The sequence below is a fragment of the Larimichthys crocea genome, chromosome XII (assembly GCF_000972845.2).
Source record: "Larimichthys crocea isolate SSNF chromosome XII, L_crocea_2.0, whole genome shotgun sequence".
In the NCBI taxonomy this organism is placed as follows: Eukaryota; Metazoa; Chordata; class Actinopteri; family Sciaenidae; genus Larimichthys; species Larimichthys crocea.
Window position 1 is genome coordinate 4,042,238 of NC_040022.1, and position 13,305 is coordinate 4,055,542.

The following is a 13,305-nucleotide window of genomic DNA, read 5'->3' on the forward strand; positions in this document are numbered from 1 at the left end:
TGAGAACTGTAGTCTTTATTTGTCAGCTGCTAACAGTTCACTTTTATAAATTTGACTCATAAACCCAAAAGCTCCAATCAAAAATACTCCAGAGGTGCTGTAGTCTGTTATTTTCATCTGATTATCAGCGTTAAAACATGGGTCATCTGTTCTCTGGTGTTCCAGCTGCAGACTTTATTTCCTGCTCCTGTTAGGTTTCCTTTTATTTCCATTTCATGCCAATTAAAATCACACATGTTTCAAAGAATGAACAATGGAACGGATGTTGGCCAAATCCTCGCCTCTGATTGGCTGCTCCAGCTACATGTGACAGACTTTTCCTCTCACACGTCACTGTAATGAGGGCAGCAAGTCACTTGATGAAAATATCCTCATGCTTTGATGAACACGGGCTAGAATCTGACCACAGCTCCACTCTGGATCTCTGGCCTGTAGTATGAAAACATCAACACTTGTTTTGGTATTTTTAAGTGGTTAATTTGCAGTTGTTTTATGATATCTCTTTGTCTTTGTGTCAGGTGCTGGATGGTCTGTTGGCTCAGTGTGGAACCGTAGAGAACTGTGAACAAGGTAAGATTTTTTCTTTTTTTTTACATTAAAACTGAAGAGCAGGAACTGTACATGTGAGGAGGATGGCCTGACGGCAGTTGATTTGAATTTATCTCTCAAGCCATGAGCTTTAGTTTGTAACTGAAAGAATGTGAGAGTGTGCTTTCTGTTTGAAGAGTTGTGTTAGCCCACACATTTATATAAATCCTGTGCCATCAGGAGAGGTTTCCTGCATGGAAAACAAACTTTCAGACATTGTGTGACATTTTTTTTACATTTGGTTTTATCTGAAGTCCTTTGAGTCTTTACGTTCTTTCTGGTTTTTACTTGCATGTGAATGTTTGTGTGCATTTGTGTTCAAATTGAGGTTGAATAAAACAATTAAAATGGAGTTGCACTGGTAAAAAGGCTGTTGGTCCAAAGTATTCAAAGTTAAAGGCGAGCTCTGGGCCTCGAGACCTGTATCAGGATCTAGCCTTTCAACAACCCTGAAACCTGTAGTCATTAATCATATTCATGGGCATGATATCACAATATAATAAATTAAATGAGGGTGAAACTAAAGCTCAATGTCTAATGATTTATTGTATTAATGTTTTACTGCTACAAGTTTGAGCTTCAGTTTACGGAGATCTGATTTCACTCTAACGTGTTTGATGCATCATGTCCTGTCAAAGGATTTCTATCAGAATTTAATATTTTAATGGGCCAAATCTGGGAATATTCTTACCTGAATTTGTTTGTACTTAATTATGTAGTTTTGTGTGATTAAAATTCTTAGACCACGAGTAAGGCCCGGCTGTGTTAGAAAACATAAACACACACCTTTATTAACTGAATGCAAAGATTATTAAAATCCTTCATTTAAAAGGCTTGAACAGACAACAATAATTAAAACTGTACATTTACTAATAGGTTGGTCACATGTATATAAAGACACGAGATTGACTCCCTTTCATCCTCATTAATATTGTCAGAATTAAAACATTCATCTGTATAAACAGACTGTCTCAGGCCAAGCTTAAAATATCTGCAAATATGCATGATAAGTTTTGTTTTTTCATTCTTTTTATTGACTTGGCGTGTAATGAACGTCCACTCTACCAATTTATATTGAAATGAAATGACACGTACTGCGTGAATCTAGTTTTAACATTATGCAGGATTTATAAAAGATTCAGTGTTAAGATGACAGATCTAGTCCTTCAGCTTCAAGCTTCCTTTGTTATTATTATTATTATTATTATTATTATGTTATTTAAATAATATTTCCTGAAGAAACATTTCATTTTCTGAAGTCTTCCTGGCCTTTACCTCAGACGCTCTTCTTTCAATTTCTTTAGTCTTGAAATATGAATGTTTTTACATTTAAAAACTCATCCATTCAATCTGTTTTTATGTAGTGTTGTGTAATTGTATGGTTTCAATATTTATACTTATTTCATTTATCATTTTCATTTATTATTATTATTATTATTATTGTTGTTTTTATTATCATTATTTTTTTAACTTAGTTTGTTTAAGCAATGTTTTTTGCTGTAATCACTTCATTTTGTGTCACATCATTTTATTTAAATTTTATTGATATTTTTATTCTCTTAACTTCTCATCTTTAGTGTTATTTCATGAAATGTATTCTTTGTTTTTAAAAAGAGGATTAAGAGATTACTGCACGCAAAAACAGTCTACATCTTGTCAGACGCTTTAAACGCTCTTTGAATCACATTTGATTAGTTTGAAAGTTGTTTTAAAGTTTGATTGACTCACTCCATGATACACCTCTATGCAAACATAACTCCTAAATTATAACCTCCATTTAGAATCATTCAGATTCACAAATCTAACAAAGCCAGCTGTGCTTCTGCAGAAGAACTTCCTTTGTGCACAAAGTAAAAACATTTCTTAGTGAATGAGGCCCAATGTGAGGGAGCTGTCTTGTTTCTTTAGCTGCTTATCTTTTGATATTTGTTTGGTACTGCTGGAGTAAAGAAGTCAGCGCAATCCAAATGTTATTAAATGTCATTGATATATGTTAATATTTGAATCTAAGAGCGTCTTTACTCTCTTTCTCTCAGTGAACACAGACAGTGAGACTGCAGTGGTTAATGTCACATATGCATCCCGGGAGCACGCCAGGCAGTAAGTCCCCCTAACCCTCTTTAATCTCTCTGTCTCTATGTGTCTTAAACAATCTGTTTCTTTCACTGTCGTCTCTCTAAAAGTCTAAAAGTTGTTTCATTAAAGAAAATGATAGTGTGTCACAGATATTGTTTTATGCATTTAACCAATCCTCCTATGTAAAAATATATATGCCTAGAAATGTAATTTATTTATTATTCTTTCTATACGTTTCGTCAGCTTAATCAAAATACAAAAATAGTTTTCCTGTGAGTTTTTTTCAGAGGCGCTTGTTTGTTTGTATGTACGGTCCACTTGTGACACCTAGTGGTCATTTAAAGAACTATGACTTCAAACTTGAGTCTTAATAGCAGCATAATATTAAAGTATAAGTACTCATTAGGCAACAGAATCACAGTGTTATGTTCTATAATTATTAATACTGAGGCATGAAGATGTAAATAGCATTTTACAGCTGGGGCTTGTGGTCAACGTAATTGTATGCATGCATATACATTCATATATTTTATATACACACTCACCATTGGGTAATACTTTTTCTGGAAAAGTGACAAAGACAAGTGACTTGACGTAATCTCATTGATTTTATGTACATACGTTTTGAATACACCATACCTTATATAAATATATTATGCATTTTATAAAAACAGTTTCTCTTCAAAGTAACTAGAGCTGTTAGATAAATGTCATGGAGAGAACATTACATTATTTGTTTGAAGATAAGTGCAGTAAATGTATAAAGTAGTTAAAAATATACTTCAAAGTTTTGCAGTACTTGAGTTATTTAATTAGTTTGCACTCAGAGAAAGATATATAATTCATAAATAACATTATACAGTTAGATAGATAGAAGATAATTTAGATAATAAAGTGGGAATTGTCAAAACTCAACTGGTCACGGCAGACGACCGTTTACCATGTTTGTCCTTGCCACTGTCGCCAGGTGCTTGCTCATGGTGTGAATTGTTGAGCTGCTGTAACTAGCATGATAAAGAGGACAGTCTAGATCTGCTCTATATGAAAAGTGTTATGAGATAACTTTTGTCATGATTTAGTGCTATTTAAATCAAACTGAATAGAACAGTACAGCAGCGTTGTTCATCCTGTGTGCTGTTCTATTTGCTGCATACACCCGTTTCCTAACGTTAGTTTGATTTAAATCATAACTGTAATCATTACTATCACTATAACTAAACAGATTTCATAGTGATTCTACCTGTGCAGTTCATGACCCTCTGCTCATCTCGCTCTCAGAGCCATCCAGAAGCTGAATGGATACCAGTTTGAGAACAACGCCCTGCGCGTTTCATACATCCCTGATGAGAACTCCGAGCTAGAGGGAGGCCAGCGGGGGCCCGATAACGGCCGGCGCCCTGGCTATGGACCCCGAGGTGGACCCCGCGGTGGCTCCCCGAGTTCTGGGATGCCCTTCAAACCTCCGCATGCCGACATCCCTCTGAGACTGCTGGTACCCACGCAGTATGTTGGAGCCATCATCGGCAAGGAGGGAGCCACCATCCGCAACATCACCAAGCAGACACAGAGCAAGTGAGTGCCCTCTTTACCTGTTTGTGTGTCAGTCCACGCTGTGTTCCTCTTGTGGTGTTTGTTTCAGAATGAAAACAACTATAATGTATCATTTTCACTAACATACAGTATGTATAGACACACTCACAGTTCAATAAAGCAGCGTGATCCACCTTGATTGTAGAAAACTGCTGAGGAGATAGTAAAACCACTCATTTGACACACTTCCAATTCCACTAATATGCATAACACTGTTAAAAATCAATGACTAAACATTCTGGACGTGATGCTGACATGTTGTAGTTTCAAATATTGAGTACAAATAAATATTTAAATATTAAAAAAGAAGTTGGAACATTTTCATTTGTAAAAGCAAATTATTTAAAGGGCCGGTGTGTCAGATTTGGGGGGGCTCTTACATATTATGTTTTCATTAGTGTAAAATCACCTGAAAATAAGAATCATTATGTTTTTGTTACCTTAGAATCAGACTTTGTATCTACAGACACTGTTGTCTGGCTCTGAACAGACAAAGTAGATGAGGCTTTTTCCTCTGATTGACGTCAACTATAGTTTGTCCTTTAGCCAGGAAGAAGAGGGTGAAGCCCGGAGGTTGCAATCAACAATACTGCTAGATGTTAATAGAGTCTACATGCTTGATTTAAATAGTATGTCACCACCAAGGTTATACATGTAAAAGTATGATTGAGTATTTCTCAATAAATGAATGACACCATAGACTTCAGAAAACATCTGCATGTTTTAAAAATAATGACTGTGCAATAAAATAAAATAATATATAATTTTCTCTCAGTTGCATGAAATAATGCATGAAAATACACATAATACCATGAACATAATTTGTGCTTTTAGAATGAAGTTGAGATCTGCTCCAGTGAAGGACAGAAGTGTGTTCAAAATTAAAGCGTTAGTCGTCGAGTCATGCACAATATCTTTATCAGGAGCTGTGATCATTTGATTTATTACTGGGTGAATTTGGTCGAAATCTTTTATTTATTGTTTTTGTCAGTCAGGAGGGATTTGACACACACAGGGCACTGATGTCTGGAAAAAAGCTTCATCTCACATCAAATGTTATTTATCAGTCACGGAATGAGCCGCCTTGTTACTCATTCTCTGCCACTCCTCTTTGATCCTTTTAATCTGAGAGATGGTTTCTTTATTTCTTTATTTATGGATCAAAGCATTATATACAGTATGTTTAAGTGAAAATGCTCATTATGTTGGGGCTTCTAGAAAAGTCCAAACATATTAATGCAATCTAAACCGCCCAAAAATACATTTACAGCTATGTTTTAGCTGTCAGCCCACTTTACCACTTCAAAATGACACATTTTAATTTTAACTGAAGTTATTTGCTTAATTTGTCTGACTGACAATCACAGTCACAGATTCATGTGGTTGATCGTGTTAACTCCTGCACTCTGTAAGTACCGAGGCTAATGATTCTGCTCTGTTTCCATTGCTGCAGGATTGACGTGCACCGCAAGGAGAATGCAGGCGCTGCTGAGAAACCGATCAGCATCCACTCCACCCCTGAGGGCTGCTCAGCTGCCTGTCGCATGATCCTGGACATCATGCACCAGGAGGCTAAAGACACCAAGACGTATGTTTTCAAATAAGGGAGCATGCCACTGCAGAAGTCATACTTTGAATATTTTTGTTCCAAATGATCACCGTTTTTTTCTTTTTTTATTTTCCTTTGTTTGCAGGGCTGATGAGGTTCCTCTAAAGATTCTGGCTCACAACAACTTTGTCGGACGCCTGATTGGAAAGGAGGGACGGAACCTGAAAAAAGTCGAACAGGACACAGACACCAAGATCACCATCTCCCCGTAAGACACACATACACAGACAAGACCTAATTCAACATAGTGAATCAGGATCACAAGGCAATTTTATAGATGATGCATGGGTAGAAAAATATATACATGCATCAGGACACTTTACAGCAGCTGATCACTTTCAAATAAACTGATCACGGATCAGCTTTAAGCATCAGTAACCACTCCTCTTTGATTGTGTGCAGTCTTCAGGATCTGACCCTGTACAACCCAGAGAGAACCATCACAGTCAAAGGCTCTATTGAAGCCTGCGCTCTGGCCGAGGTCGAGGTCATGAAGAAGGTCAGAGAGGCCTATGAGAACGACATCGCTGCTATGAATGTGAGTCTGCACACCTACGTACACATACACACACATACACACACTCTTTTGTGAACTTCCAGGTGATTTCTAACCTGCAGCCTCCTTCTCTACAGCAACAGACTCACCTGATTCCTGGCCTCAACCTGGGAGCTCTGGGTCTCTTCCCCTCTTCCTCCAACATGCCCCCACCCCCGCCTGGGAACGCATCTGCCGGCGCCCCCTATGGTTGCTTTGGGGTAAGAATACCCACTCTCAGAGAGAGTCAATGGTCAAGCATGGTCTTTAATGTATTGCTTTTGTCCTTTTGAAATGTAATAACTCATAAATTAATCTTTTTTTTAACGAATACAGAGGAGACAGAAGATGCCAACTGTTTTATGCTTCTCAGTCAGAAACTCAAACTATCATCTGGGCTTTCTGTAATTTTGGTCACAGATTAGCTGTAATGCTGGCTGACGTAGGACTGATTATGTAGTATTTTCTCAATTATTCTCCTCCAGATATGTTTAAGACATAAATAATACTCTTAGTGTAATACTTTAGACAGTAGCTTGTGTCTGATGTGATTTCTCTCTTCAGTTGATAGTAATGAAATGTTTGCTTTGTGTGTGTTCAGGCTCCAGAGCAGGAGACAGTCCATGTATACATCCCAGCACAGGCAGTGGGAGCTATCATTGGAAAGAAAGGACAGCACATCAAACAGCTGAGCCGCTTCGCAGGGGCATCCATCAAGGTCTGTACTTTACAACATTATCAGAATAGAGAAACATGTCACAATCATTTCAAAATCCTATTGTTGCTCCAGCCACATTTACAATTTTGATTTCTCCACTAAAGTAAAAGAATAAAGCAAGTAAATTCTTGTATTTGACTACCAGCGCTATGAATAGCCCAATAATACATTTTAGTTAGAACCCATGATGCCTACACCCTCAGTATTGAATGTTTTTTCTCTCCCAGATCGCCCCAGCTGAAACTCCAGACTCTAAAATGAGGATGGTGATTGTGACAGGACCCCCTGAAGCTCAGTTTAAGGTAAAAACTGACAAGACTTTGCCAGCTAACATGTGTCCCGTGTAATTTGCATATTATCTTTATTGGTGCCTGATTGGCATCACAAACTGCCATGAGACAATGCTGAAATGAATTATTAACTTTTTGTCTCCGTCCTGCAGGCTCAGGGCAGAATCTATGGCAAACTGAAGGAGGAGAACTTCTTCGGGCCGAAGGAGGAGGTCAAACTGGAGACTCACATCAAGATGGCCGCTGCTGCTGCAGGGCGGGTCATTGGCAAGGGAGGCAAGACGGTAAGCCACGTGGACCACACTTGAGTCCTTTTCTGTGTTGCATACATTCATTGCCACAGCAACTTTGTAAACTCACCTTTTTGCCATGAAACCTACAACAGTTTACCATAAAATCATGAACTTTGTCCTTAAGTAACCAAAATGTCTGTCTCCAGGTGAATGAGCTGCAAAACCTGACAGCAGCTGAGGTGGTGGTCCCCAGGGAACAGACACCTGATGAAAATGACCAGGTCATCGTCAAGATCAATGGACATTTCTACGCCAGCCAGGTACTCCTGCTGCCCTGTTGCTTTGTCAATCAGAGCATGTAACTAGTGGCATAAATCATTTTTTAGCAAAAACATATAAACTGCATAACCACATCTTAGTAGAAAAAGTAAGTTTTTAAACAAATTACCACTTCTTAATATCTTTCTGGACATTTGACATGCCAGTCAACATCTAGTTAGCATTAATGGTTAGACAGTGGCATGTTGCACGGTTAACACTGCAGCTGCTCACTGTAACATACAACAAACACAACAATATAAAGATAATTCATCCAAAATACAGTTTAACATTTCTATAGGTTTGTCACTTGTAGCCGTGTACTTAGCCTCAATGTAGATGTACTTATTTTAATTTCCTTGTCTATAGAACTGATAGAACACCACTATGCACCACTAACATTATTATAAATTCATAAAGTTATATGCTGTCCAGTGGCTCATTTACAGATCGTTTAAGATTTCTGCCCTATATTCACTATATTTCGCTCTGGTTTGGTCTCCACCAACTTACGAGAAGTACTTTAGCTTCTAAACAAATGACGATTCTTGTTGTAATGTTGTCTTATCATGACTACCACAAATTATTCTCCTTTCTCCTCCAGTTGGCTCAGAGGAAGATCCGGGACATCCTGACCCAGGTCAAACAGCCACAGAAAGGCGGGATGGGCTCTGGCTCTGGCCCTAATCCCCAGGGCTTCACAGAGATGGGCAGCCCTACACAGGGACTGACTCAGGACCACCAGCCACGCAGGAAGTGAGGGTCCCCACACCCTCCTCACATACCGTGGCCACCACCCCACCCCCCCACCCCCACGCCTGACGGACAGACACAGACACATGCACGGACGGACGGACGGATACAGGAGAGCGACACACGGACCCAGCGATAGACAGGGAGAGATATAAAGAGGGAGGGAGTACGCCCGATAGCCAGAGAGAAAGATCGGCGTTTAGAGAGAGAGAGAGTGAGAGAGAGAGAGAAGATGAATAAAATCAAAAGATGAAATGAATAAAAAGAGGATTAAGATTAAAAAAAAGAAACCTGAGAACAGAAACCAGATGCCAGGCCAGAAGAGAGACTGAATGAGGATGGAGGGATGAAGGAAAGGAGGGACAGAGAGAGGGAGGAGCCGTGTCGTCCTAGTGTGCCTTGTAGGGCTGCAGTCAGCTCCTCCTCTGCTGCAGCATGATACAGATCCTGATCAGACAAGTTTAAACAACATGGCTGACGTTACTCACCTTGTAAGGATAGAGCCTTACCGCTGTTGTTTACACCTGTCCACAGGTGGACTGCAGAGGGGAGGGGCTGGCTGGACAAATCTTTGTTTCCTGAGAGACACTAGCGCACACACACTCGTTCCTCTGTCGCCCTCTACGGACCTCTCCAGCCATCTGCAGTCAGTCCTATATTTTAAGGGTGGTTTTTTTAAACATAGAGATATATGTATAGAAATGTTTTATTCAGAGCTATTATTGATAGAATGCAGTGAGGCAGAGCCGGGAGAGGGAGCAGGGAAACTGCTGCAGCGGCACGGGACGGATAGGTCAGGGGTCTGGCGTTAGCCCAACCCACACCTAACCTCCCAGCCAATGAGAGTTTAGAAGAGGGGCCGCAGATGTTAACACTGCTCTTTAAAGACTCTCTCCGAATAGCGGAGAGGTTAGAAGAAAAAAAAGGAGAATATGAGGTTGTAAATATATAATCTTCATGTAAATGTTAAGAAATGCTGTGTCTGGCCGCCTTGCCTTTCTTCTTAAAGGGGTCTTCTGTAAATTTCCCAGTCCCCTTGTCTATATGTAGCATAATGTAGCCTACAGCGAGGCTCGGGGCTGGGGAGGCACTGAGCTCCCCCTTCCACGTTTAGCCGTGTGGCGGAAGGCGCAGCAAGAGACAGTAAGGGGTGCAGAGGTCGCAGCTGGTCCTGCAGTTCTATTGCAGTGGCTTAGCTCACGTACGTTAAACCATTTAAAAAAAAAAAAAAAACAACTTTATACAAACAGCCAGCAGCTATGCTAGGTGGCTAGCGGCCCGCACCTTAAACGGCATATTTTATATATATTATATATATATGATATGTGAGTTAGCCCGGCCCCTCGGGTGAATGTATTGAAGGCAGCGAGTCTACACCTGTATGAATAAGTCCTGCAATGACAGACAGACAAGGTGTGTCTGAGACTTTCTGCTCATTGCCTTCCTCCAGCGCTCGATACTCAAGGCCAGCCTTCTCCTCAGAGGAGCTGGGGGTCCTTAAGACCATCCCTGCATTGACGCCATCTTTGCTCACAAACATGGCCTCTGATGCGTGTATTATTAAAATGTTTAGGACTGGTCTTGGCCGAGCGCGGGAACCAAAAAAAAAGGCGAAGTCTTCCAAAGCTCCTTGCCTTGAGCTCAGAGAGGGTAAAATCAGTCGGAAGGGGAGCGGCTTCCTCGTTCTCTCTCCCAATCTGCCAAAGGCCTGTGGGCGGAGCCTCCAGACCTTGCCTGCGTATGATAATGAGGGGCGGGGTCTACGCCTGGATGCTCTCGCCAAGATTAGAACAGATTAGAGAAGAAATGAAAAAGAAAAAACCTACCTCAGGGTAAAGTTACCTCAGTATTCCTAACTTTTTTTTGCTTGCTGGTGTTTTATATAAGAAGAAAAAAAGAAAAGAAGAGCTGATAGTCCTGAATATTTTTTATTTTTTTAAAAGAAAAAAAGTATTTTTTTTTAGGTATTGTCTTGTTGCTTTGGTTATTTTTTTCTGTTTTTTTTGTTGTTTTTTGGTGTGATGATGGTTGAATGAGCTCAGGATGACGAGGCGGCTGTGTTCTTTCCCAAAGCAGAGAGAGATAAAATGCTGGTCTAGTGAGGAAATGGGTCAAGTGCCATTTTGCCTTTTTTTAGGTGAGGAAACATGCCCTCTGTCTTCCTGAAAGTGTGATTGGAGCAGCCGTTGTCTGAAACGGAAATATTGGCCAATGGGGAGTGGTGTTAACTGGAGAGGGCGGTCCTAAAGTGCACACGGCGACCAAACTCAGAGGGGGCGACACTAATAACCCATCCTCCTCGGGTCACATGCGACTTACCGTCCTCGTGGCTACCGGCTCACCTTGTGCCCCGAAGGACCGCTCTCTCCTGCCTTATTGTGATGACATCATCATGAAGCCAAACATTATGAGAGGGCTTTAAGTGTGCAAGAGGTTACGATTCTCAGCCACAAAGAAGACACATGAGAGCGAGCTTTGAAGCCAGTTTTTCACCCTTTGCCTTTCTCAGCTGGAGGTGGGGAACTTGTCATATCAGAGTTGTGTTGAACGCAGCAGCAGAGGGCATTCTACCAACACCCCCCACACACACACACACACTAACACACACACACACACAGACACACACCCACAAGCCTGAACTAGCTCTGACTTCTCTGAATGTGAATATTTATTACCTGTGCACTGACCACGACACCTCAGATGCTCCCTGTTGGCTACATGTGTGCTTGATGAATGTGTGCGCACGCGTGCGAGAGCGAGAAAGCAAGTGCAAGCGTTGTGTATGTGCGTTTGTGTTCACTGGTTTTAAATGTTCATTTTTTGTCAGGGGATGTGGTTGGGTGAAACTTTAGAAAAAGCAGAAAAAAAGTAGGACGAGAACCTATGGCCCTCCGTCTGCGTTCCAACTGAGGGAGGAGGGAGAAATCCAAGAACCTTTGAAAAAAAAAATGGGAGCAAAAAAAAAAGCAAGAGAGTTTAAAAACAACATTAACACAGCTGAGTGATAGATTAAAAACCTGTATATAAGATGTTAAAAAAAGGTGATCACAATACTTTTTTGTATTTTTGGAGAAATATAAAAAAAATCAGAATGGGAAAAGCCGTGTAGACAGGAAAGATTGCGCTAAGCCAAGTCACTGAAGGACACTGCCAGATAACTCTTTTTAATGTCTGACCTGCACTCGGCGTCATACACCGCCAATCTTCATCAAACGGCAAAACCCACCAGCTCACCATCAGACAGGGAAAAATCTATTCTATCGAGTCTATGCTTCCATTTTTGTCCAGAGGGGGTAACTTCACACTGCAACATGGTTGTCCCGTGTTAGGTTTCCACCTCTTTCCAAACCATAGAGCTCTGTTCACAACCACCAAGACACGCTATTTTAGGATTCATTATTCAGCCTGCAGCCATTTGGATTGGTTAGGATTCATTTCTTTTGTTTTATTTAGTTTATGACAATACAGCAAGCTTTATTTGGACGTGACATCTGGGGACGTACTGTTGCACTAATTGATGAAATATGTCGACAACGTCAAACTTATCAAAACGACTGAGAACCTCCTGTAAAAACCGCCTGATGCAATTCTTAAGAGAAAAAAGGTGGAGAGTGAAGGAAGGAGAAGGAAAGGGAGGGAGGAAGGAGAAGGGAGGTGGTAGGATGTTCTGGGATGAAACGTTAGAAATAAAAACACCTCCTTTCTTACTGTCCTCCCTCTGTCCTCACACAAAACAATGTAATTCCTTCTCCTTTTCGGTTTTTCTGTACTCCAGGAGAAGAGTGAGATGTTTTTATTTCTTTTTATTATGAAAAAAAAAAATCATTTCATTTTTGGAGCGGGCGGGAACATAAGGGTCCCTCGCCCTCTCTTGCGCTGGTCTCCATCGTGTTCGTTTTGCTCATTTCTGTTCAAGACCTTTTTTTCGATTTTCTTACTTTAACCACCTTTTTTTTTTTTCTAGAATCGAAGTTCTGAGAAAAAAAAAGAAAAATAGTTGAATTGATCATGTTTTTGTTCTTTTGTTTTTGAATGCACAAATCTATTAACACAACAGCTACTAAATAGGAATGAACTACTAACATGTAGCTCAGTACATGACAGTAACTGTGCCAAACACACAGGAAGGTGCTCAGTCCAAAATGCAGTAGGGAGCCATTTTGAGCAAATAACCTGTAATCACAGAAAAGGTCTTAGATAACATGAGTAGTACTCAGAGTGAAGATTACTACATTCAAATGGTGATATCTCATCTTGGAACTGAACTCTTCTCTTCTTGTTTTTGTATGTACAGTAGAGACGATACACGTTATGGTCGTTGTGTCTTGGAGACGCACACCATTCATACTACTCCTGCTCTGTGGCAGTAAGACTGGCTCACACAAACCTAAGCCTGCAGCCCGACTGGGACAAAAAAAATCATCAGACCTTATGTTTCATCTGGTTTTCATCAGATCTGGGTCACTTCTAGGCCCAAAAGTGAACACTCTGTCCTTTTTTTTATGCAAGTTGAGTGATGTATTGATCAGCTAGGACAGAGTTTGGCGGTGTGAGGTGCCACCCAGTGGAAACGAATCATTATAGGTGCCAGACAC

General features: G+C 40.5%; 1 protein-coding gene across 4 annotated transcripts in view; it reads left to right on the plus strand.

Moving 5' to 3' along the window:
* Positions 1 to 12,949, plus strand: part of igf2bp1 (insulin-like growth factor 2 mRNA binding protein 1) — a 55,223-nt gene extending 42,274 nt beyond the window's left edge. For 3 of the 4 annotated variants that reach the window (XM_027285363.1, XM_027285366.1, XM_027285367.1), the window contains 12 exons: positions 519 to 570; positions 2,625 to 2,688; positions 3,943 to 4,236; positions 5,708 to 5,842; positions 5,949 to 6,071; positions 6,266 to 6,401; positions 6,497 to 6,619; positions 7,000 to 7,116; positions 7,344 to 7,418; positions 7,559 to 7,690; positions 7,846 to 7,959; positions 8,562 to 12,949. In XM_027285363.1, coding sequence (XP_027141164.1) covers positions 519 to 570; positions 2,625 to 2,688; positions 3,943 to 4,236; positions 5,708 to 5,842; positions 5,949 to 6,071; positions 6,266 to 6,401; positions 6,497 to 6,619; positions 7,000 to 7,116; positions 7,344 to 7,418; positions 7,559 to 7,690; positions 7,846 to 7,959; positions 8,562 to 8,717 — 1,521 coding nt within the window. In that variant the 3' untranslated portion in view covers positions 8,718 to 12,949. The remainder of the gene's footprint in view (positions 1 to 518; positions 571 to 2,624; positions 2,689 to 3,942; positions 4,237 to 5,707; positions 5,843 to 5,948; positions 6,072 to 6,265; positions 6,402 to 6,496; positions 6,620 to 6,999; positions 7,117 to 7,343; positions 7,419 to 7,558; positions 7,691 to 7,845; positions 7,960 to 8,561) is intronic. The other variant, XM_027285365.1, reaches the window with a different exon arrangement.
* The last annotated feature ends 356 nt before the right edge of the window (positions 12,950 to 13,305 follow it).